At 39.9% G+C, this 27,524-nt stretch overlaps 1 protein-coding gene across 1 annotated transcript; it reads right to left on the minus strand.

Moving 5' to 3' along the window:
* On the minus strand, positions 1–26,644 carry rps6ka2 (ribosomal protein S6 kinase, polypeptide 2; the record flags this gene model as incomplete). The annotated part of the gene is made up of 22 exons (XM_083900617.1): positions 1–153; positions 2,303–2,383; positions 2,506–2,562; positions 2,645–2,762; positions 3,912–3,988; positions 4,074–4,235; positions 5,125–5,283; positions 6,315–6,404; positions 6,529–6,651; positions 7,455–7,603; positions 7,773–7,875; positions 12,369–12,433; positions 13,260–13,348; positions 13,648–13,718; positions 15,654–15,796; positions 15,894–15,931; positions 16,035–16,141; positions 16,879–16,958; positions 18,664–18,744; positions 19,418–19,499; positions 21,515–21,631; positions 26,540–26,644. 22 exons carry the CDS (start codon positions 26,642–26,644, stop codon positions 1–3), a joined length of 2,250 nt encoding a protein of 749 aa, XP_083756743.1.
* Between the last annotated feature and the right edge of the window lie 880 nt (positions 26,645–27,524).

The raw sequence follows: 27,524 nt of genomic DNA on the forward strand, positions 1-27,524 counted from the left end.
TCACTCCTTCTCTTTAAGCCCTGGACTGACGTTTGGACTCCCACCCACTTTCTTCATCCCTCTCCGCTGAGCCAGGCCGGACGACTGCACGGGCTCCAGGACGGGAGCAGGAGCACAGCGTCTCAGAGCCGAGTAAGTGGCAGACAGCGCCCCCTGGTGGCAACACAAGACAAGACAAGACAAGGCTTAACTTTATGTTCCGTTACTGCAAGGCTGGTATAAATCACTGCACTTGTCTGAAACAGTCCTCCAAAAAGTCGGCAGAGAGTGCCACCCGATGGACACATGGAGAAACACACCACAGTGCATTTAATAGTATAACAATACATTTTGAACATAACGTTGTTCAATACAAACTGTAACAGTGTGGTTTACAGTATATGGTGTAGTTAAAATCTACGGAAGCGTATTGCATTCACTTGAAAAAAAAAAAAAAATCCTGTTTTTCTCACTAATTAATTTTCGGTTTGATTTTTTGAATAATCTTTTTTCTGTTTTTCTGACTATTTTTTTCCCCTGTTTTTCTGTCTAATTATTTTCCTGTTTTTCGGAGTAATTTTTTTTCTGTTTTTCGGAGTAATTTTTTTTCTGAATTATCGAGAACTCTCGCGAGAACCTCCAACCTGCAAGTGACTCCCATACACCCATGGATATACATCCAAGCATACACATATGGTGACTCCTTCCCGCACATACATGCCTCATAAATGATCTACCGTAGCGGGTCAATTAAAACAACCGCAAAGTCCCCAGGTGCCTGCGTAAAGTCGACAAACTAATGATAATATCATCTATGTGACTTAAAGACAGGACTATCTCCCAGTGTCTTAAACCCAGATCAAAGTAAAACTTGATTAAACTAAACAAGCCATCCATGTTGTTATAAATCGAACTCTCAATAAAGGAGTGAATGTGTTTATTATTTCAAATGCTCTCTAAACTCAGAAAAAAATGACTCCGTAAAACAGGGGAAAAAAATTTGCACGAAAAACAGAAAAAAAATTACTCCTAAAAACAGAAAAAAAATGACTCCGAAAAACAGAATTTTTTTTTTTCAAAAAATCAAAACCGAAAATGAATTAGTGAGAAAAACAGGATTTTTTTTTTTTTCAAGTGAATGCAATACGCTTCCGTAAAAATCAACCTTAGTCTCATGATTATATGTACATATCCCTTATTATTATTTTAAATATTTATTTATATTATATTATATGTATATTTATAAAAAAAATTATTATATACATTTATATATATATATATATACATATAATTTTTAGATTATTATTTTTCAAAGCATATGAGGTTAAGCTATTTTGTAGGAAATTATATTTGTGTCAGTATAATTCAATATTTTCAAACAAATAAAATACAATCATTTTGAATGATTAAATCAATATTTTGTTTACGATTTCGTATTTTTAGACTATGAATTACACTATTTTAACATGCAGTAATTTGTAAACAGATATTGCAAGTTATTCTGGCTTAGGTGTAAAAGGGTTGGGGTATTTTTAAGGTATAATTACTGGTCTGTGTTTCACGATAACTATTATACCAAACTTTTCATGCCCTGAAATTTGACTTTACACCTGTAAAAAAAATTAAAAAGAAATATACATATATATATATATTTCTTTTTTGTAATGTTGGTGTAAAGTATATATATATGTTTATATATATGTATATATATGTGTGTCTGTATATACTGATATTAATTAGATACAATTAGATCAATTAGATACAAACACAGACATTAATACTGTATTATTTATGTATGTTGCCTTAATTACCTTCACTAGTTTAGCTGAAGGCAACTGGACTTTGCTTTAGAGCTGAAACGATGAATCGATTATTAATCGATTACTAAATTCATCGGCAACTATTTTGATAATCGATAATCGGTTTGAAGCTTTTTTCATGATTAAAACAAGACTTCTGATTGTTTTAGCTTCTTAAATGTGAATGTTTTCTTCGTTTCTTTGCTCCACATAACAAAGAAATCATTAAAACTGAATCATTTTGGTTTGTGGACAAAACAAGACATTCAAGAACATCGTCATTTCCAGGTTTGACAAACACTGATCAATGTTATTTTAACATTTTCTGACATTTTATGGACCAACCGATTCATCGATTAATTGATTATGAAAATAATCGTTAGTTGAAGCTCTAGAAACATCTTCAGACTTAAGTCCAGTTGACTACAGTGAACTACAGAAGATGACATGACTTTCTTAATGATAATATCCACTCATGAGTAAAACAAAACATACAGTATACACACAGATCTGAGCAGTCTGACCTTGACAGTGAGTGCGTCCTGTCTGCTGAGAGTTCTGTCGGACAGCTGGTCTCTCTCTACGACCCAGGGGTGACGAAGAATCTGGAAAGCGTTACACAACGAAGTGAGGATTTTCAACTTCAACGACTACAACCTTTAAACCGTTGTAGCGAGGGAATCCCTACAGTATAAAACGATAAGACTCTGCGGCAGCTTAAAAATACCTGGGGTGCAGTCAGGCGCTGGTGAGGATCCACATGAAGCATCTTCATCACAATGTCCTATCAAACATTAAAGTGTTGATGTTAGAACTAAACTAAACGTGTATCCATCAACAATAAATAAAAAAATAATAATTCTTACCTTGGCAGCATCGGACACCAGGTCCCAATTCCCTCCAGTGATAACGAATTTCCCGCTACCGATTTGAGCCAGAATCTCCTCTGCCGTGTCCTCAGGACTGCTGGCAAACGGACTGAAACTGGACCGAACCGAGACAGATTTAGACAAATTTAAGAGAGTGCAATTAAAAGAGGGGGAGGATTCCAACAGCAGAGAAATATTGTCAGTGCAGAGACATTATAACACACAATACACAGAGAATAAAACCCACTGAGGAGATGAAATGGACGCCTGGAGAGTGAGACTATATATACAATATAAATAAATGTAAGGTTAAAGCACGTGTCTCTACTGAGTTACAGGTCGTGACAAATTCACTTGATTCCCTCTGGTTCATGTTTATGAATCAGACAGTACAGAACTCACAGAGCGGAACACATCACCTCTTTGTTCTCGTCTGATTTTAAGGTTCTTTTAATTATTTAGAAAGCACTTAATGATTTGTCTCCAAAGTATTTTGCAGCTCTTTTATTCACATACAACGCCACTTACTTTTTTTCTTTCCTTTAAACCCTTGGTGGTGCTCACGTGGCACAGATCTGTGCCACAGGGGCTCCCATGGAAATAATACATAACTCCTTATATGGGCATCATGAGGGTGTGTGTTTATAGGTCACATCTTCAGCCTTTACTAACTGCTTCTTGTCTTCTTATGTGTTGCTGAGTCAAAGTTAAGATTGATTTTTATAGCATTTTTTTTTTTTTTTTTTTTTAAGAAAATAAAAAACAGTAGTAGCGATAATTATGAGATTTTAAAAAAGTCCAAATTATGGGATAAATAGTCAGAATTATTATTTTTTAAAAAGTCAAAATTATTAGGTAAAAGTAATAATTATAAGATAATAAAAAAAAATCATAATTCTGAGATAGAAAGTCGAAATTATGAGCTAAAAATCATAATTATGAAATAAAAAAAACATAATCATGAGATAAAAAAGTCACAATTGTGAGATTAAAAAAAGTTGAAATTATGAGATGAAAAAAATCTGAATTATTGGATTTAAAAAAAAAGTCAATATTATGAGATAAAAAGTAATAAATGTGAGATTAAAAAAACAATAATGAGATAAAAAAAAGTTGAAATTATGAGATAAAAGTTCTCCAAATTAACGATAAGGACCCCACAATGCCTGTTTTTAATTATTTTATCATATAATTTTAATGTGTTTTAACACATGAATAACATTTTAACATGCTGTATGAATAAAGATATTGGATTTAAACTGACCCAGCTATCATGGTGTAAAGCAGGATTCCAAGACTCCAGATGTCACAGGCTGCATCATAGCCCTGCTTCTTCAGAACCTGTGATTAAAAAAAAGAAAGATAAGATAAATACTTATTTATGGTTTTGCTTTTAGAGTTTGTGAATAAGGATTTGACTTTGTACCTCGGGGGCCATGAACGTGGCCGTGTAACACGGCGTCATCAACAAGCCATTTTCAGCTCTGAGCTGTTTGGCAAATCCAAAATCACACATTCTGATGCTCTCCGGTCGCCCGCTGTCATCGGCATAGCGGATGTTACTGGGCTTCAGGTCTCGATGCACGACCTGGACGTACACGGACGAGAACAATCAGTATTGCACATTATATCTTTTTATATATAGTGCCATATTTATTCTAGTTGTGGTCCAGTCATTCTGGTATTTATTTGTTATTATTATGTAATAATACACCTGGAGCATTTCATTCTTTTAACTTTATCATTTACATATTATTATTACTTGAAAGAAAATTGCAGATGGCGCCTTAGTTACTTACGCCGCTAAACTTTGGAACACACTACACTTAAATATCAGATATATCACTAGATATAAGACTCTAGCCTTCATCTAGTTCCTTTTTATTCCACCCTGCGTTGTGTTTTATTTGCATTTTAAGTTTATTTTAAAGTAGTAACAGGGGTTTTTAACCCCTTGACTCTATAGCCTTTTCCTATTTTATGCTACCCTGTGTTGTATTTTAGTGTTTTATTTGCATCTTTTGTTTCATTTCAAAGTTTAAACAGGATTTTTAACCTCTTGACTCTATAGCCTTTTCCTATTTCATTCCTCCCTGTGTTGTATTTTACTGTTTCGTTCTTTTCGTTTCACTTTTTATTTGACTTATATCGTGAAGCACTTTGAGCTGCAACCCTTTGAATGAAAGTTGCTATAAAAATAAAGTTTATAATCATTATTATTATTAGTCTGTGCTGTCTGTACCATATCTCTCGAAGGATGCCGCTGTTTTAAAACTGCAAGACAAAATCGGTACAAATAAAATGCACATATAAGGTTATATGACGCTATCCATATAAAAGTAAACATTTCACTGCGAAAAGTCTCGGCGTTCAATCTTTTCCTTAAAAGTGACTTTCTTCTTGTTGTGAAGAACATGTGCTTAAAGTATATAACGATGTAAACAGGACCTGTGTTTAGGGTTTTGTCTCCATCTTACCCCCATTGAGTGTAAATATTCCACAGTCTTGGCCAGTGTGCAGATGACGTCCGATGCATCTCTCTCCGCAAAATGCGTCACTGTCAGCGCTCTGTCGAGGAGCTCACTGCCCCTCACCAAATCCTGAACCAGGAACACACTTTGGCCGTCATCGAACACCTACAGGGCAGAAATACACACCGAGGAATGACACGCAGGGACTCGCAATCTCTCGGTTTCCACTTTAAGTTTCACTAAGACAGGGGCCTGCAACCTTTAGGATGAAAAGAGCCATTTTTGTCGTCTCTCCACCCAAAAATTCATTTGGAGCCGCAAAAAAACCCACACAAGATGAAGATAATAACACATATAAAGGTTTTTATACAGACAAACTATATACAATTGTAATAGTCTCTTTCATTTATGACATTTAAGAACTACAACATGTTTAGTGGGCCCACGGTTGGTGTAGTGGTTAGCACTCTTGCCTTTGCAGCAAGAAGACCCGGGTTCCTGGGTTCGAGCCCCGTTTGGAACATCTTCGGAACAGAACTCCTTTCTACAAGGAGTTTGCATGTTCTCCCCGTGTGTGCGTGGGTTTTCTCCGGGTTCTACGGCTTCTCCCCACAGTCCAAAAACATGCGATAAGGGGATTAGGTGAATTGGTCACTCTAAATTGACCGTAGGTGTGAGTGTGTGAGTGAATGGTTGTTTGTCTCTATATGTGGCCCTGCGATGGACTGGCAAACTGTCCAGGGCACAGCACCCCCCGCGACCCTCTGGTGGAGGAAAAAGCGGTAGATAATGGATGGATGGATGGAAGATGTTTAGTTTATACCCAACCTTTATACCCCGTAAACCATGTTTCATTGTTTGTGGCAAATTAAAGAAATTAAAAGGAACCCACTTCGAAATAAATGAAGCAAATATTTGGATTGCATGTTGTTCGTGCTCAAGAAAAACGGTATGTGGATCCAAAGATGGACAGGACACATCCAAACGTGTACTGAATATTGCATTTTACGTCGACGTTGGATGTTGCACAAGATATTAAAACACTTTTAGTTGTCGCCTTGATCTCTAAAGCTACAAGGAGCCACTGCAGAGTGGCTGAAGAGCCACATGTGGCTCTAGAGCCGCAGGTTGCAGACCCCTGCACTAAGACAACATGGAGTTGTCATGTGTGTAAGCAGTGTGTGTACGACACTCACGTCCTTCAGGGTAATAATGTTTGGATGGTGTCCATATCTCAACAGGATCTCAATCTCCTCTGACGGGTCTTTCTTCGCTCGCTCAACAATCTGACAAGACGACAACAACAACAACGACGTCTTAAATATTAGCTGATCCAGAACAAGCAGAATATAATATTTACAATGAGATGCTTAGGGGGAAAACTCTGCACACTTGCACAACGTCCACTACCTTGACTGAATATTCCACAGCAGTAACTCTGTGCAGACATCTCCTGCAGACAGAGGTCACCGTCTGTCCCACTTCCTCTTTCAGCTCATAGACGTCACTAAAGGCCACGTCGCCACGGAGATGCTACAAAACACAAAAACACGCAATCATCAGAAACAAAGAAATGCTGACAACATTTTCATGGAAACATGTCATAACTACTGTCCCAGAATCTTATTTCTCAATATCTTTTTACTGGAACACATTAAGAAATGATGGGAAACTTGTCTGCAGTTTTAAAATAAGACATTTTCAGAAAAAAGTGTTCTTGAACTTGAACAATAACACAACTCTGGATCTCTTAAAACCTGGAGTATTCCATGTCGAATTAAATAAAAGAAAAAATATTACGGCAGGTTTATTTAAAGACACGCGTGAGCATTACTGTACATAGAGGTTTTACTAAAGTCATTATGTAAAGTCTTTATTAAAGACATAAACATTCAAATTTCAAATATGGCACATCTTAAGAAAACATTATGATTAAATAAAAAAAACAATGAATTATCATGTATAACCATTGTCTTAATTATAACTTTGGCTTTAACTAAGAAGTTCTAATATGAAAAGTTCTGTATGTTGTGTTTATTTGTAAAATAATTTACAACCTCCAAATGTGGATTAAAAAGTAAGACATCAAATCAGACATAATTATTTTAAGACTTTGTGAGTGAGATTTTTGTCTCCCAGATTGAGGACAATTTGGTAAAGGGAAGACTTTTTAGTCATCTGCAGTACCTCCATGGGCCACCAGTGGGCAGTGGCCCAATCATGATAAATTGCTTCTATTATCTGCTGAAAAATCTGCTTATAAAAAGGTATTTACCTGTTCTGTGTCAGTTATAATGTAACAGCATATATATATATATATATATATATACACATACCTGTTTTATGGGATCAACGTTCTTCACCTCCTGACGCGAAGCCGCTACCGTGGCAACACTCGACACTTCCTGACTCTGATTCGTCGCGACAAAGCTGAAACCCCGAAACAGCTGGTGTGTGTTTGCACTGGGCGGAATTCCCGGAGAATCTGGGTAAACAACAATCACAAGGACACAAACACGTAAAGGTCCAATGTGTGACATTATGGCGAAATAATTTCCATTTGGCAGAAATGAAAAAAATAAGGTAATTTTCTAACGATGCTGTCATGTTGCTTTTTATAGGACAAACTATAAATGCCTTGATGCTTTAGTTACCAGTTGGTGTTCTGGAGGTGAACTCAGGGTCAAAATGAAAAGTGTCTTCAGGTCTCCCGACAGTTGGTTTGAAAGGAGGCCTCATTTCCTTCTTGTACAACTTCTGCAGAAAGAACAACAACAGACAACACAACGCAGAAAAATGTGTTAGTGGAAACAACAACATTTTGCTTTTTTTTTAGTGTGTACTGAACAGAGGTGGAAAAAGTACTAAAATATTGTACTCAAGTACAACCAATACTTTGATGAAATATTACTCAAGTAGAAGTAAGAAGTAGTTCATTTGAAATGTACTTTAAAGGGGAAGTAAGTAGTTTATAGTGCCATCTAGAGGAGAGGCTGAAATTTACAACAAAGACCTGCTCCTCTGCTCACCCCCTCCCTTCCCTGAGCGCTACGGTATCCTCAGCTGGTCAAATGTCGTCCTCGTCGTCTTTCTCCGTGTCAGCAGATGAGGTTCGTGAGGCGAGGGAGAGGGCGAGCTACCGCGGCCGTAGCAGACGAAGCGGAGAGAGTGGAGGCGGGACTTCCGCTACAAGTAAAGAGACGCTTGATTTGTTCTCTCGCGTTTGTCCTTACAGGCTCCGGTAGAAACATGGCGTCTCTCTGCTAACAGTGGCTATGCAACCTCGGCCCGCGGTCATGTTATTTTACATGACTTTTTGAAACACTACGAAAATGAACTTTTATACAGCGACTAGACAATGCAGGAGCACATAATATGTATAAAAAAGTGGATTTTGGGTTATATAAACCCATAAATACTACACATTGTACCTTTAAAAGCCTTTCATTTTCTCAAAAAACGACAGTGCGCCTTATAATCCGGAGCGCCTTATATATGGATCAATTGGTAAAGTTTGACTTTATCTGTTTTGTTGACATTTCCCTTTAGCACAGCGCCATCTAGTGGATGCATAACGCAACCCCAGTCAAACGTTTGACTGCAATATCTTCTATTCTATGCTCCTTACAAACCGGTGCGCCCTGTATATGAAAACAGTTCTAAAATAGGACATTCATTGAAGGTGCGCCTTATAATCCGGTGCGCCTTATAGTGCGGAAAGTACGGTAGTCATCTGAAAATGTACTCAAGTAGAAGTAAAAAGTAGTTCATTTGAAATGTACTTTAAGTAAAAGTTACTTTGTCACTTTGCGTGGGGTGTGAGGGTAGTAGAAATATGACAAAGGGTCAGAAATCCAAAACTATTTTGGAGCTCACACAGGATATTACGTCACTTTTGGCGTAGCGCCCTCTATGTTCACGCGCCAGTGCTGGTGCTAATCACATCATCATTCGTCTGGTTCTGCTGTATATTTACCCCCCTGTAGGTCTTCATTGTGCTGAATGTTTATTTTTACTCAGTAACGGAGAGGATTTATAAAGTAACTAAGTATGATACTCGAGTCAATACGTACTCAAGTAAAATACAAAATCCTGATTTTGAATTGTAAAATACACAGAAAAAGTATTCAATACAGTAACTTGAGCAAGTGTATTTTCGTTACTTTCCACCTTTGGTACTGAAGACCACACATTGCACGTCTGAGCCAACGTGCTGTTATTAAGGTCATTTCACTCGCGCTGTTGCAGGAAGCCGGCGATTCAGCGTCTTTGTCACCAGAGAGGAACTATTTTGAAAAAAACGCCTGTTCATAGTTTCCATGTTTTGGCCTGTTTTTGGACATGGAGACAAAGACTCAAACAAATGTTATTTTAAATGATGTGTTATACTGTTCAAATTTCAAATTTAACACGCAAAATCTGGTGTTCATGTACAACTACAGTGTTTATTTTTTAAATAAAACTATGTTTTTCTTAATTTTAACATGCAGTAAAGTGTAAATAACTGCCCGATATTGACATTTATTCTGGAAAAAACGGGGAAAAAAGCACTGACTCACAGGACATTTTCTGGCACTTTTATGGTAAAAAAATAAAATTATATTGTCATTTATGATGATGCAACTTATCCTGAAGTAGAATAAAACAGACTAAAATAATGAATCTGAACATCCAGAGTAGACTGGAATTAATGTTTGATGATGAAATAAATGAATTACATTTTATAGATAGTAATGAAAAAGAAACCTGGTGTTGAAAAGATTCTAAGCGCATGCATTACTAAATATGACCTGCAGGTGTCACCTTTGCAACATCAGTTGTTTAAAATCAGAGGACACCAATGTTAGAGGGGGGAAAAAAAGGGAAAAGATCCTTTATTTATCATGACGCTGTTAGCACTAATGGACACTCTCTCTCATTTGCTGTTTTGACACCGTCTGTGACAAAGAGCCGCTGAGAACATGAGCCTGTTCATCACAGAAACTCCTCACAGGTCAAACATCTTAATGGGAGGATTCGAGTTCAAATGCAGAAAAAAGCCAAAAGAGGAATCACTCTTCCCCCCGATGCGAGACAGCATGCTTTAATTAGCACAGTGAGAGGAGAAGAACATAAGCCTCTTACTGATGGCTTTCTCACATCGAGCCAGCAACACCATCTGCAAACAGGCAAATGTTGTGTTTGGGAAGGAAGGCAGCGATTGTAACGGTGGGGAGTGTTTGAGCGTTATGACTCGTGGAGCTGGTGTCGAGAGGCGAGATTAGCGCGCGGAGCAGATAACGGTGGATTTCGTCCCGACATGAAAGCAACGCTTTGCATAACAGTGAATAACGAGGCTTCTGAAGAAGAAAAGAATGGGAACAAGAGTGCGACACTAGTGAGAGCTTAAAAACACTTTGTTGCTTCGTAAGGACACATGTAAAGGAGCTGTGAATAAAAACAGAAAACAGTGATTGTTTTTGCATTCCAAGAGGCACAAGCGACGTTGTTGTGTTTATGATATTCCTTTTGAAAGCGATATCTGTTACCAGTACCCCCAAAAAACTTCATGCCTCTGGCCACTGGATGTCACAATAAAACCACTGAATTACCCGAGTTCCTCTTCTGCAGCACGAGGACTATTCATATCAAAGTCGTCGCCCGCGGAAAAGAGCTTTAAAGTTCACCAGAAACAGAAACTCTAGCCTCAGAGCGTGACCCGCTACTGTTTGACAGGCGTCTTAAAGGTCCAATGAGCTCAAGGCGAGAGGTTCGAAGGAACGATCCCTTTAAAGCGTCACATGTCGGCTGGATGTCGAGGTTGGATCGCGATGGCGCAGGAAATGTTTTGCAGGCGGACACATTTTGCACATTCAGAGTTTTTTTTTTTTTCCCTCTGCGAGAGAGAGGCTTTCACAGATAAGAGCATTAGTTACACTAAAGTTTGACATCAAGGAAGAGAGTTTAGGGATTTTTTTTACACTGAGCAAAATCTCTTTCTGAGGACGCGTATGAATGATTCATGACTGTGAGGTGGTGGATGAACTTACTGTAGGATTTCAATGATATGACACAACATCCACAAGCAACCAAAGTGCAGATGTTGGTAGTCAGAGGGAACATGATCTACTTCCAGCATTTTTTCCACAGGTGTGGCTAACAAAAATGTGTTTTGTTTTTTTTAACCCCCCTAAAATAAGAATTTCGTGGATTACTGACTTGTAAAAATGGAGATGAGCCTCCGTCTGTTCTACTCTGCACCTGAACCTCTGTTCTTGTAGGAAAACGGTGTAAAGCCCAATTTATACTCCTGCGTAAAGTGCTCTGCGTCGACGCAGAACCTGTTGAAGAGCCTCTACGTCGTCTCCGGCTGCACAGAATATTTTTTAAGTGTCCGTCACTCCGTCAAGGGACAACGGAGACGGCAAGAGCTGCGATTGGTCCTCAGGACAGGCCGAGCGAAGCTGCTCTGTGCCGGCTCACAGTGAGCACCGAGCGTCCACAGAGGGCGGAGCTGAACACCGCCGACTTCGTGGCTGCCGAACGAAAAATACGTCATATCTTAACACACACAGCACATGTTTAGACTCTAAATGGCCAATTTCTCGCCTCAAATTATCTTAAAACTGCGTTCCGGGACACAGAAAAGTGACAAACGGCCACTGTTTCAACAACAACAGTCTTTCTCCCTCGGACGCCATTGCTCACTGTAGCCAAAAGCACAACAACCTTGCGCAGCGACCCCTACTGATCGGGCGGGAAATTGCAGCTGCCTATCCGTCACCACGACGCAGAAGTATAAAGGCTCGAGTGGTCTATGTGGTGACGCAGACGGATAACGCATTAAGGCCACATTATACTTCTCCGACTGCGTAATGCGTTATCCGTCTGCGTCACAACCTGTCCTGAGGACCAATCGCAGCTCTTGCCGTCTCCGTTGTCCCTTGACGGAGTGACGGACACTTAAAAAATATTCCGTGCACCCGGAGACGACGCAGAGGCTCTTCGACAGGTTCTGCGTCGACGCAGAGGACTCTGCGTAGCCTACACAGAGCACTTTACGCAGGAGTATAAATTGGGCTTTACGCAGTCGGAGAAGTATAATGTGGCCTTAACCCCATGACAGTGAGACAATCAAACTGCCATGAATCACGCCCAGAAAGCTGAACTGAGGTCAGTTACAAAGATCTAAAAACGATCCTCGTCGTGAGAGCACGTCCTTTACCGGTAAAAACAACAACAACAAGGTTTGACACGTAAATTGTGCTTACATTCCAGTCTATGGACGCGAAGAAGCGATGCCTTTTTATTTCTTCTATTCCTTCTGGTCCTGCACCTGTCAATCACACACAGAGAGGCAGATTGAGGAAGAGAGAGAAAGAGGAAAAAGGGCGTCATTGCTCACATCTGTTAGGCAAATCCAAACATCTATACCATTCACATCTCTCTCTCATTACAGCTCCGAACGTCAAAAGGGCTTTTTCAACTGACTACGATGACTTAAGATATTTTATTTTATATCTTATCTTATCTTATCTTATCCATCCACCCATGCACGATAGTTTAGAGTAACCAGTATTTCTCTGGGCACAAACACCCTCTGACACTCACTCACACATTCACACCTGCAGCCATTTAGAGTTGGAACAGGATCCAAACCTAGGACGTTCTTGCTGTGAGGCACAAGTGCTAACCATCCAACCACTACAGTGTCTACAGCGTCAGTCGTGAACCACGTCAACTAAATCCAATCATTTCCTGGGTGAGATATCTTAAACTAACTCATACAGACAGAGTCATTTAGGAGTTTTTTGTGTCAGAATTGTATAATCTGAATCAGAATTGTCTTTATGGTCACTGTGTGTTCTAACAACAACATTGAAATTGTCATCTATGGTGCAAAACATAAAAACACAAGACACTGAATAAAACATAGAGTTTCTGCACTCAAGATTGTCACCATTTTCAAACCATAGCTTTACTTTTCCAGTGTTTAAATGACATTTTCATTACCTCACGATAAACAGACCCTTTAAATAAATCTATGAATCAGAATGAGGTTTTATAGCATGATGTCATATTAATAAAGTAAAGGAACACTGCTGCCAAATAATGCATCCTGTACATGTTGGTGTTACAGTAGGTGTTTCTGTATGCAGTACCTAGTCGATTAGCAGGGTTCCTCTTAAAGAGTGCTCTTAATAAACTCTGCACCTCAGGACTGAGGAACTGTGGCATTCCCAGTTTAGCCCTGGACACACAACACAAGAGACAGACGATTAATGAGGCTGGGATGAGTCCTTCTGTTTTTTCACGTCAACAACTTTATCATCTTTTTTCTTGAGCCCTAGAATAATGAGTTATTCCAAAATCAATTGTTGAAGTTCTCTCACATAAATCAAAGAGACTTTCATTTATAACACTGTGAATGAAGACATCATACAGATCACACAGGCAGCTGTAGCAGCGGCAGAAGGAACGGAGGACGAATTTTTAAGAACCACAACATCTGCCCACTCTCCACACTCACATAAACAAGTCACTACTTACTTTAGAATAAGCGCCATTGTTTCCTTACGATCTTTTCCTTGGAACGGTAAAGATCCCGTCAACATCTCAAACTGGAAAACACATGAAAACAAACTGTAGACATTGTTTCAAATACTCAAAATATGCTTTATTTGTGATTTAAATGAAGCTGTTTATATTTCTCTGAAAATATGTTCAATCTACGGAAGCGTATTGCATTTACTTGAAAAAAAAAAAAAAAACTCCCGTTTTTCTCAGTAATTAATTTTCGGTTTGATTTTTTGAATAATTTTTTCTCTGTTTTTCTGTCTAATTTTTTTTCAGTTTTTCTGACAATTTTTTTTTCTGTTTTTCAGAGTAATTATTTTTCAGTTTTTCGTGCAAAAAATTTTTCCCCCTGTTTTTCGGAGTAATTTTTTTTCTGTTTTTCGAAGTAATTTTTTTTCTGTTTTTCGTGCAATCTTTCTCCAGGATCAGTTGGACAGATATGTCATGCTCCATGGATACAAGATGATGCGTTTGAAATGCATTCAGGCTGGCTATGTGGTGACTCAAGAGACGATCAGGAGACTGCTGAAAATATTGGATGCACACAATTTTCAGAGTAAAATGAAAAACAGAAAAAAATATTAGTCAGAAAAACTGAAAAAAAATTATTCAAAAAATCAAACCGAAAATTAATTACTGAGAAAAACAGGAGTTTTTTGTTTTTTTTCAAGTGAATGCAATACGCTTCCGTACAATACAGTTATTGTACTGTAATATTATTACTTACCCACAATAATACATTAACATGCATACTCATGTAATCTGTCACATTAATCAAACTCAGGGAAATATATGGATTAGTTTTAAGGAAATATACAAAAAAAAATAAAGATTTAACTATAAAAAAAAACAAATCAATTTACAAATATAACTACAAACCTCACAAATATAGATGGAAACAAAGATTGGTTTTTTTCTTTGTTGCCATTTGTCTACGTGTTTTTAGCACAATTACACCATCATCAAAGCTCCAGGACGAACTATTACAATTGGGATTATTTTGACTGAAATAGTGAGTGCAATATGATTTGCGATATGAGAGGGAACGGTACTTTTTTACTTTTACATAGTTATTATACATACATAGTTTCATTTTCATTTAAATAATACATTTTAAACGATTACTGTGTGATATTTGAGCTGATGTGTGACTTTTCTTCAGTCTGTAGAATATGAAGTGTGAAGGTCAGGGACATGATTTAATCTAAAATGATAATTTGACACACATTTAAATATAAATATTGCGCCTCCTGCGATTTTAAAATTGTATAAAATATTGCGATTAGTTTGGTGTTTTAAAAAAAAAATGTGGACAAGAATCTGAATTCTTGATTTTTAAACGTTATAATCAGTGGCAAACGACTGGTGACGGGGAGGAGACGACTTGTCCTGGGAATAATTAATGGAGCAGGTAAATTAAAGCCCTGATAACATCAACGAGTCACAACAAATCTTCCTTTGCTGCGGACGAGCTAATATCTCAGACGTTATTTACAAACTGCGTGTCTGAAAAATTAACATTTCAAATCATTCATTGTAGATCATGACTGCGGATGTGATAAATTCTGTTTTCTGTTAAAACAAAGTGCCGTTTTTGTTTTCCTGTTCTCAATTTTTTATATTTTGTGTAATTCTATTAGTTCCCGAGGGCAGATGGGGGGGGGGATGGGGGGGGGGGGGGGTGACACCTTTTTTCCCTGCTGCCCTGATGAAGCTGCCAGCTGCCACTTAACGTTAATCTCCTTTTCAGCGCAAGTCAAATAAGCCACCAGGATAAACAATTAAGCAAACAAGAATCAAGCAGATGTATGTTTAATTTAGTGAAAGTGATGAGACCTGTCTGCCAGATGTGGTAATTAAGCAGCATTAACTGCAGAATAAATCCAAATTGAAGAACTAAATATATCATAACAGTTACGCAGACACACGAATATACGCTGCGACACCCAAAACACGGAAGGAAAGATCACAATTCTCACCATAAGAACTCCAAAGGACCACCAGTCAGCACTCTGTGTGTGTCCTCTCCTGTTCACAACCTCTGGAGCCATGTACTCGATTGTTCCGCAGAAGGAATACGCTCGTTTGTCGTGGTCGATGGATTCCTTACTCAACCCGAAGTCTGAGAGACGACAGAGAGAGAAAGAGGACGGAAATTAATGTGATACAAAAAAAGAAGACAGAAAATAGATCAAATGTGCAGCTGTTGCATCACGGACCTGTGATCTTAATATGTCCTTCATCGTCCAGAAGGATACTGTTGATTGAAATGAATATTAAAATATGCTTCTTCTTCATTTTTTCTTTTTTTTTTTTGTTTTTTACAATAAAACAAAACGAAGGCTTTGTGTGAAAAGTACTTTTCCGGTTTGAGGTCCCTGTAGATGATGCCCAGACTGTGTAGATGGTCCAACGCCAGGGCCAACTCTGCGAGATAGAACTTCACATCCTCTTCTGTAAACATAACCTGCGACGAAACAAGACGTGGATGAGAACTACAGCATCCATCCATCCATCCATCCATCCATATTCTACCGCTTTGAAGAGGGTCGCGGGTGATATAGGGTGATAAGAACTACAGTATATAACAGGGGTCTGCAACCTTTAGAACGAAAAGAGCCATTTTTGTCCCCTCTTCACCCAAATAAAATTAATCAGGAGCCGCAAAAACCTATTTGATCCTAAAAATGAAGATAAAATCACATGTATCACACATATATACTCTATTTAAAGAACCACAGTTTGTCGCAAGTTGATACCCAACCTTTAAAGTGTAGAAAAACGACAAATAAAATTATTTTTTATAGTATTTCATTAGCTTTTGGGGGAGGTTTTTCAACTGGACGTGACGGATAAAACATCAAAACATTTTTTATTTACGCCTTTATCTTGACAAAAAAATTTGAAAAACATGAATAGTTTTTTCTTCAATGCTAGAAGGAGCCGCTACAGAGAGGCTGAAGAGCCACATGAGGCTCTAGAGCCGCAGGTTGCAGACCCCTGGTATATAACATTCATTTTGACAATTCATTTGAATGTTCACACCTACACTGCACTAAAGTGGTGGCCAGTGTCTGCACTCCGTTAGAATCGGCATCTGTTTCACACGGCCTCTAACGGACCTTTTCAAATTAAAGGCTAAAAAAGTTGTAGAAATAAGATGAGGAAATAACCCATAAGAGGCTTATTAGATGTAAAACGTACCTCCTTTGACAAACGAGTGAAAAGGTCTCCACCTCTGAGGAAGTCCAAGATCAGATAAAGCTTCCCTTCTGTCTGGAAGGCTACACACACACACACACACACACACACATACACACACACACACACACACGCACACACATACACACACGTGTTATTTTAAGGATGTATTCAGGGCTCAGGTGTTCGGACCAAATCAGCTCCATTTTGCACATTCAGTGTTTGGACTTGTTTTGATTCATTCCATCCCCCGGATCCAATCAAATATATGCAGTAGATAAATTGATATTTTTCCCAGTTGAGGTTTTTGGATGTGAAGTTAACCTTGTATGACCCCTATTTTTCTGCCTTGTTGCAGGATTTAGAGAGACTGATATTCACGCTCACCCAGAAATAAGGGGCATAACTCCCATTTATACACAAATGCATATTATGAAGCCACAGAAACTCCAATGTTTGTTGTTATTTCTTTGCAAAGAGCCGTCCTTTGAGAGGGAACACACCAGTGCCACCGGTAAAGCCAAATGTAGCCTTGAACAGTCGACCCATGCCCCCTTTTCTCATTGGACCTGGCAACGTCTGACTTTCATCTGGATCGCAAACCGAAATCGTACTGAGGTAAATGGGCTCTGAAACTGTTATTTTTAATAGTGTGAAGGTTATTTTTGATCAATTTGAATGATACAATTTTTCAAAAGGGTTAGGGTTAATATTTGCAATGGATCCTTGTTCAGGGTGATGGTGACTATCATTATAGAAAATTTCAAGTCATTTCAAGTTATTTTTTTTATTATTTTTTTTTCATAATAAAGTCACTTCAAAATCCACCCCAGTGTCAAAGTGCATCAGGGCAAATGGGTCATTTCATCAATTTAGAAAAATCAGAAAAATTATTCCTGAAGAGGTTTGCTAATATTTTCTATGGATCCTTGTTCAGGGTGACGCTGACTATTATTATAGAAAGTTTCAAGTCATTTCAAGATACTTCTTGTTTTTTTTTTTAATAAGACTGTCAAAGTTTCTGTCTAACCCTAAAGCCCAATTTATACCCCGGCGTAAAGTGCTCTGCGTAGGCTACGCAGAGTCCTCTGCGTCGACGCAGAACCTGTCGAAGAGCCTCGGCGTCGTCTCCGGGTGCACGGAATATTTTTTAAGTGTCCGTCACTCCGTCAAGCGACAACGGAGACGGCAAGAGCTGCGATTGGTCCTCAGGACAGGCCGAGCGAAGCTGCTCTGTGCCGGCTCACAGTGAGCAGCGAGCGTCCACAGAGGGCGGAGCTGAACACCGCCGACTTCGTCGATGCCGAACTATGAATACGTCATATCTTAACACACACAGCACATGTTTAGACTCTAAATGGCCAATTTCTCGCCTCAAATTATCTTAAAACTGCGTTCCGGGACACAGAAAAGTGACAAACGGCCACTGTTTCAACAACAACAGTCTTTCTCCCTCGGACGCCATTGCTCACTGTAGCCAAAAGCACAACAACCTTGCGCAGCGACCCCTACTGATCGGGCGGGAAATTGCAGCGCCTATCCGTCACCACGACGCAGAAGTATAAAGGCTCGAGTGGTCTACGTGGTGACGCAGACGGATAACGCATTACGCAGTCGGAGAAGTATAATGTGGCCTTAACCCGAACCCTAACTCTGGCCTAACCCTTTTCCCAGCGTAATAGTGTGTTAGGGCTCTAACTATCAATTGAGAATACATTTTTATCTTTCTCCCTATTTCATCATTTCATTTCATATCATTCATGCATCAGAATGATAATTCAGACTCACCATAGTGCAGTTTAACTATAAATGGATGGTTCACTTCTGCCAGAATGTCTCTCTCCATTTTGGATCGTACACGGTCCCGAACTAAACAGAGAGAGAGTGGGTACAGTACAGTGCAGTCTGTTAATCTCAACGTAAATCAATCGCGACAAGCCTCTTATACCCTTTTATTCACATAGGATGAAACAGCATTTACTTAATTAAAAGGCGTAGAGTGAATTAGACCCAGTATTCCAGTATTGCAGGTCTGCTCTGCGGTGAAAGCTACAACAACAGTGTGACTGCAGCATCTGTCTCCTTGACAGGATGAGACCATTAGTGAGACCAGGGGTGCAGGTTGAGAGGATTAGGGCTTCTACAAAGACACTAAATCAGCGCACGATTTTACTGCACACCTCATTTACGAATTAATCCCATTCATCGCAAAAACCAGTTAATCTGAAACAAAAGTACAAACCAACCTCTTTTGCCTAAAATCCTCCTGAATGTGGGGCATTCTGGGAACTCTGGCAGTCATATACAGTATATCTCTTAGATTATTACTCAGAGGCCATTGGAAATAAGTCTGTTAACTTTTAATGCATCTCAGTAAAGGTTCGGTAGTTAATTTAGAAAAGCAGCAAACACACAGCTTCACCCGACAGAGATAAATACAACATTGCTGTAAGTTGCTACATTATTTCATCACAACATTACATTTAAATATCGTCTCTAAACAAATCAGAGCTGTTTTTTAGTTCAGCCCTTTCATGTTTACCTTTCAGTGTGGCTTTCTTCAGGACCTTCATGGCGTAGAGCTGTCCTCTGTCTGCTCCACGGATCTTCCTCACCAGAAACACCTGACAAATCATCACCATCAGTTTATCACTTCATCTTCATCACGGTCAGAGATTACCAACACTAACTAACATTTCAAATTAAAACAAACTGAAGCTGGTGATGTTTTAACATGTGTGTGATTCAGTTGGTGCCAATGATTATTCACAGTGTCTACCCATACTTTTGGTACAATTGGTACAATATAAATTGCGACAAGAGCAAATTTGTTCAGAAAATCTAACATTTCTGGCCATTTTTTATTGTCATTGTGTAAATCCTAATATTATTCTTAATACATAAGCCAGGCATATGTTTGAGAAATGAATCACAACTGTATTTTATTTATTTTTTAAACTTGTAAGCTGCTGGGAATATAAATATGTCTTGAGTCTTCCAATTTCCTCAGGAAGTAGGAATATATTTAATAGCCACCAGGGGGCAACTCTATTGGTCGCAAAAAGAACAGAAATTGGAAGCTAAATTAGCAAAATTAGCCTATTTCTCACTCAATTTATAATGCCTTAATCTTAAAGGTCACATAGAGTGGTCCTGTTGCACATATATGTGAGTTATGGAGGTCTACTTACATATATTAACTTGTTTTTATGGTCAAAAACCTTCTAGTTGCTGTAAACTAGCCGATAGAAATCCTCTTAATGACAGTGTTTTTCAGCCGCGATGTTTCAGAGTGAACTTTCACCCCCAGAAGACAGAGTCTTGTGATTGGCCAGTACTATCCAGCACATCCGTTCTCAGAAGCGCAGCGCCCCCCTCTGGAGCGGTGGATGCACTGCTCCTCATTATCAAAACATTGTTTTAACAGTGTTTAAAAATAGCTTCGTCACGACTCCCCGCCTCAGTCCCTTTTATGACTTTAAACCGGAGTCAGACCCAGAGTCAGAAGACACTGTTGCTCGTGAAACACCTCCACAACGGACGTTATTCTTCTTCTGCGGTTCAATGTACATAACCGGATGTGCCCGGACTAGTGCCCGGAGCAGGACGATCGGTTGTTCAGGAGAACCGCTGCTTACGTAACTATTACGGGATTTTCAGTGATCTCGTTGAGCCCCGAGATTACAATAAAACACAACGTTCTCAGCAATGGCTGAACTGTTTGTATCGAACCGTCAGGGCTTCATAAACAAGGTAATGACGCAGATACACACCAAAAAAACAGCGATAATAGGAACTTCCGGTCTAGTTCCGCTTTAAGGAGTTCGTGGTTTGTGTCTTCTTCAATAGAACATGATGTCAATTTTGTAAAAAAAAAAAAAGTTCACATTTACAGGAAAAAAGAACAAATTATGACTCATATGAGTGGACAATGGTGTGATTGACAGCTGGTATTGTTCAATAGGAGCTTGGCGTTCAGATTCTTTACAACCAGTTGCCACTTGGTCTCAACTTGGTGCATTTTACTGCTGACTTTTGTGTCCCTACAACAACTCCAGGTGGTGTATTTGCAAAAGTATGCACGATGCTAGTAAAGTTTTCCTCATAGTCAGACTTTTTGTTTGTTGCCAAAGTAAGTAACGTGAAAGCACACCAACAGTGAATAGCAAAACGCTTGTTCTCGTGATGGAGGTGTCGTTCTTGTCAGTTCGTCAGCTTATTATCATGACAGAAGAACATCCGCTCCTGAGGAAAGTATCAGCAGCACTCGTGTGATAACAGGGGAGGAGGAGGAAGAAGAAGAAAAAAAAGTGTCATATTATAAAATGATAATTATAGCACACGTTCTTCCAAAACGTCATTAAATCAATGACAGCTTGAAGAGAGGCTTCTTCACTTCTTTCTAAAAGTCGGTGATAAAACCCAGGAGTTTAACATCTGTGGAGTGTGGACACATATATACTTAGTGAAGCAAAGCAGCAGCCAGCACAAGGCCTTGGTGTGTTACTTTCTGTGTTGGTCGTGTCTCGTGACCACCTGTGTGTGACCCTTGTCCTGGTTTTTCCTGATGTGATTTGGTTTGATGTATTGAGGTCTCAGTGGGTTAAAGTGTGTGTGTGTCTCCTGTTGTGTACCTTACCTTCCCATAGGAGCCCTGTCCCAGCACTTTGAGGAGCTGGAACTGAGACGGGTCTGCTTTCTCACAGCCCTCCTTGACATGGTGGCTGATGTCAATCTCCTTCAGGATGCTGTCATCCTATAGGAAAGAAGGAATAAGTCACGACGTATACGGTGTATTCTATGAAACATTATGATTACGTGATTTAAGTGGAACTATTATTCTTTTTGCAACTATTTCCAGCAATTAAAGGGGAAATAAGTAGTTTATAGTGCCATCTAGAGGAGAGGCTGAAATTTACAACAAAGACCTGCTGCTCTGCTCACCCCCTCCCTTCCCTGAGCGCTACGGTATCCGCAGCTGGTCAAATGTCGTCCTCGTCGTCTTTCTCCGTGTCAGCAGATGAGGTTCGTGAGGCGAGGGAGAGGGCGGAGCTACCGCGGCCGTAGCAGACGAAGCGGAGAGAGAGGAGGCGGGACTTCAGCTACAAGTAAAGAGACGCTTGTTTTGTTCTCTCGCGTTTGTCCTTACAGGCTCCGGTAGAAACATGGCGTCACGCTGCTAACAGTGGCTATGCAACCGCGGTCCGCGACCATGTTATTTGACATGACTTTTTGAAACACTACGAAAATGAAACAAAAACTATTATACAACGACTAGACAATGCAGGAGCACATAATATGTATAAAAAAGTGTATTTTGGGTCATATAAACCCATAAATACTACATATTGTACCTTTAAATTGAACTATTATCGATTTTTCTGAAAATGTTTTGTGAAATTCATCCTAGAGCCATCTTTGTTTTCATCTACTGTTTATTATATTTGCCAGGACAGAAGGGACTTGTGGGGAGGATTAGAGAAAGGTTTTTGTGGGTTTTGCATTTGTTTTGCTATTATGCATTTGTTAATCCTTGTTTATTTTAACTTACTCATTAAGATCAACCCCAGTTTTATAGTGTAATGAAACGATATCTCCTTTATGGGTTAATATCTAATATTTAATACAAATGAAGGTATAATAAGGAAATGGTTATTCTGTTAATACCCATACATTAAAAACAATGCAAAATAAAAATCTCAATTCAAGATTTAGGACAAAATCTGCAAGTGAGAATACAAATCTCCAGTTATTCTCCATATTTGAAACATGTAACACTGCTGCCACTTGGATGAAAGTTCCCCTTTTTACTGTTGAGATTATGACTAAAACGATTTCTTTCGTGGTCTAGATTCGACGGTACAGAAACAAGCAAGAGTCTCACATTCCAGCGTAATGAGAAAAGAGACAGAGCAGAGAGAGAGAGAGAGAGAGAGAGAGAGAGAGAGAGAGACAATGTGCTGACATGACATAACAGTGCAGTGCAGGATCCACACCCCACACTGCTCAGTCACTGATGCAAAAACACTCGACTCCTTCATTTGACTTTTGCTCATTTCCCATTACAAAGATTTGAATTCTGCTACGAGAAACTTATCGATGTATGGCGATGACATTATGTAAATGAGGTCGTTATACGTTATATGTGAAAGGTTTCCTGGATTATTGTAGATGATAATATTATAAGAAAAGAGCGTGTGAGTTATAGGGTTTTCTGTCCCTCTATGATACAACTGTGACAAAATGTCATAAAGACTTACAGTTGTTGCATATTTGTACACAATACCGATAATACAAAACAGTATTAACTACTGCATGGGTGGGAATGTTGAGAGCGTGACGGTCGGTGTTATCCAATCATAGTTTAATCTGCGGTTTGAATTTATTCTGCCTTTTTTAAATCAAACAAATGTGGTATAAATCTGGCTCTCTGTGTTTGCAACTGGAGAAGGAAATAGTTCCTTCTAATCCATTAAAGTTTCTTCTTTCCTTACCTCAGCTTACATTATGTTAATACACAGTATACTGTTTTCACTAAAAAAAGCAGCAAACAAAGCTGATAATATCCTCTCCATCAAAGTGATTTAAAACCAGGCCTATAGCTGTTTAACTTAAAGGGGAAATAAGTAGTTTATAGTGCCATCTAGAGGAGAGGCTGAAATTTACAACAAAGACCTGCTGCTCTGCTCACCCCCTCCCTTCCCTGAGCGCTACGGTATCCTCAGCTGGTCAAATGTCGTCCTCGTCGTCTTTCTCCGTGTCAGCAGAGAGGGCGGAGCTACCGCGGCCGTAGCAGACGAAGAGGAGAGAGAGGAGGCGGGACTTCCGCTACAAGTAAAGAGACGCTTGATTTGTTCTCTCGCGTTTGTCCTTACAGGCTCCGGTAGAAACATGGCGTCTCGCTGCTAACAGTGGCTATGCAACCGCGGACCGCGACCATGTTATTTTACATGACTTTTTGAAACACTTCGAAAATGAAACAAAAACTATTATACAGCGACTAGACAATGCAGGAGCACATAATATGTATAAAAAAGTGGATTTTGGGTAATATAAACCCATAAATACTACACATTGTACCTTTAAAGTATTATTTCATGTTCTATGCTTAAAGGTTCAGTGTGAATGGCAGGAATATACGTACTGTACATGCAGCCTGAACGCTTTTTCTGGCACTCCCTGGTACAGTATGCAAACAAAAACAAGTTCCCTGATGCTCTAGGGCAGGGGCCTCAAACTCAAAATGACCTGGGGGCCAGGGAACTTCTAGGCTGGTCAAGTGAAAAAAAGTCCAACAGTTTGAGAAAATTAAAGCGATATCTTGATAATCCATCGTGATGTTGCAATTAAAAAATATTGAGCACGACCAGTGCACACCATTTCAAAGTAAAAGTGTTGGTTTTGATATGTAGTTCATAACATAATTCATTCATAATGTTTACAATGCCAAATTGGAGTGAAAGCATTAAATAAAAATAGTATGTAAACAATTGTAATTGGACCACTAGACAAGCTTGTGTTAATTAAATGTTGAATTTAAAAATAACATTTTTAAAAGATATTGTTCACTATTGGTCACTTTGGGCCAGTTTTCATTATAATTTTTTAAAATAAGAGTATAGGGGTTTGAGACTCTCCTCTCAGGAAAGGGATATCATTCGCAATATATGAGGGAATGGTCATTTTTTACATCATTATTTATATCATTTTAATTCTAAAAAAACAGATTTAAAAATGATTATTTGTGCAGATCTGTGAGGAACAAAGATGTTCTCTTCAGTCTGTAGAAAAAGATGTGTATAGATCAAGACAATAATTCAACTTCAATGACATTTTGTGACACATTCTGGCTTTAAAGGTCACATAGAGTGGTCCTGTTGCACATATATGTGAGTTATGGAGGTCTACTTACATATTTTAAGTTGTTTTTATGGTCAAAATCCTCCTAGTTGATGTAAACGAGCCGATTGAAATCTGTCCTTTTCGAAGCGCTTGTCAGTCGCGCTATTTCAGCCATAAATCTCGCCCGAGAAGACAGAGTGTGTTGTGATTGGCCAGCCAGCGTAGAGCCTTCCCACCTGTGTTGTGATTGGCCAGGTATCTGGAAGTGACGTAATCTATCACGTCAGCTCTCAGGAGCGCAGCTCCCCCTCTGGAACGGTGGATGCACTGCTCCTCATTATCAAAACATTGTTTTAACAGTGTTTAAAAATAGCTTCGTCACGACTCCCCGCCGCAGTCCCTTTATGACTTTAAACCGGAGTCAGACCCAGAGTCAGAAGACACTGTTGCTCGTGAAACACCTCCACAACGGACGTTATTCTTCTTCTGCGGTTCAATGTACGCAACCGGATGTGCCCGGACTACCGCCCGGAGCAGGACGATCGGTTGTTCAGGAGAACCGCTGCTTACGTAACTATTACGGGATTTTCAGTGATCTCGTTGAGCCCCGAGATTACAATAAAACACAACGTTCTGAGCAATGGCTGAACTGTTTGTTTCGAACCGTCAGGGCGTCATAAACAAGGTAATGACGCAGATACACACTAAAAAAAAACAGCGATAATAGGAACTTCCGGTCTAGTTCCGCTTTAACACTCCGCACAATACTGTGAACATCGCAGTGGGACATACTGCAATTAGAGGTTTAACATAAGAACCAGCAGATATTCTTCCACTACAGGAAGCTGAACCCCACTCTAAGTAGAGAGAACTTTCCTCTGTTGAGCATCACAGGACAAACCCGTCAGGTAACAGGTGAACAAACACGAGCAGACAGACACTTGCCTGCCACAGACATAAAAATCAAGTACAGATACAGGGAGATGCAGCCTGTCAAGATGATTCATCAGCACTCAGGTCACAACAAAGACCACAAGAGAGGGAGGGGACAGAGGGACAGAAGAAGAGAGGGAGGGAGGGGGTTTCTTTTTCTATTTTTGTCCCAGACATGCAGGTATGATGTGCATCACGCTGCCGCCTACACCAACCACCCACTGGTTTGTTTGGGCTATTAATAGAAAACTGCCACTGAATCAGTCTGTGTCCATGTTATCCATCAGCCCGCTCGCCCTGTCTCGCTGTGTTAGTGATTCCGTATTCTTACATGAAACCTTTCTCTCTCTCACAGTATGTGAATTCCTGACAGACGGAAAAGCAGAGCAACAGCTGTAACTGTGCTGCAATGAAACATAACAATAATATTCTTTCCACACGTCTGCACACACACACACACACACACAAACACGCACACACATAAAATTGGAGCTGGGAGCTGTTTTCAATTACTTTTCAGAATTTATGTAGCTTATTTTGGGAGGTTTTAGACATTCACAGACGCATGTTTTGCACCACTGTGATGGAAATCCCTTGTATGTTCACATACAGACATAATAATAATAATAATATAGTGGTAAATCTTCAGTAACCATGTACTATTTTTCATAAACTCATACGCCACTGTATTTAAAAGTGCAGAAATGACAACTAAAATGAAATTTGGGGGCATTATTACACATTATGGGGCTATATAAAAACAAAAAAAGTAAAAAATACATGTCTTTCTAAAGGGGCCTTCACCTGGTCTGGAGGCTTCTGTGTGGTTTGGTACAAGTTTGAGTCCATGATGACAGACAGTGACACAGTGACACAGACACACACTCACCTCCAGCTGACAGAAGCCCGTGTTGTTCTTGTTCCTCGCCGCCTTGTTCTTCAGGTAGATGGAGAACCATCGCCGCACTGTGAATTTCCGAGTGCTGGTATCCATGGCAACGGGCAGACTTTTTTTTATTTTCCTCCCTAACCCTCCTCGTTCTGTTGCATCTATCCCATAATGATGAACATGTCCCTTCGGAAAGGGGTGGTGTGGGGGGTCCTGTGGTAAGGTTTAGTTAAAGAGAAGCGGAGACAGAAACACAAACAGAGCTTTTTTGGGGAGGAGGATGAGGAGGAGGAAAGTGTCCGCGCGTCTTATTTGTCCCGCAGTTTCTTCATTGGCCCACCTTCGATGCAGTCGTCGCCTTTTTTTGGCTCTGCCATCATGATCAGTCCTCCTCCGGCACCTCCAGCACCTCCTCCTCCTCCTCCTCCTCCACCTCCACCCCTCCTCCGCCTGTTAACTGCAGTGAGCCGAGCGCGCTGCTGTCTCGGCTTGTACCGGAGCCGTTAATCTGCTCGGACAGGCGGCTGCAGGGACGAGGAACGGACGGGACAGGTGCTCCTGCTTCTCCTGCTTCTCCTGCTTCTCCTGCTGCTCCTGCTGCTCCTGCTTCTCCTGCGGGGTTTGGGGCTTGTGTTGTGTTGTGTTGCTGCAGAGTCGCTGCGTGAGCGTGAGACTCCAGGGAGAGAAAGGTGACGAATAAATCTGTTCTGCTGAATCAGGATATGTGTGTGTGTGTGTGTGTGTGTATGTGTGTGTTCATCCCCTACTGTCTCTCACTCTCTGCAGAATATGGGATTGTGACCAGTCACATGCGCCCCCTCCCTCACTTCTTGTCCTCTGTTTCTGCCTCTCACCTCTCCCTCCCTCTCTCTCTCTCTCTCTCTCTCTCTCACACACACACACACACACACACACCAGCAACAGCTGTTGAGGTCACATGGTGCAAACCCAGCTACCTCACCCCCCCCCCCCCCTTGTCTCCCTG

The sequence above is a fragment of the Microchirus variegatus genome, assembly GCF_963457635.1.
Source record: "Microchirus variegatus genome assembly, chromosome: 14".
Taxonomy (NCBI): Eukaryota; Metazoa; Chordata; class Actinopteri; order Pleuronectiformes; family Soleidae; genus Microchirus; species Microchirus variegatus.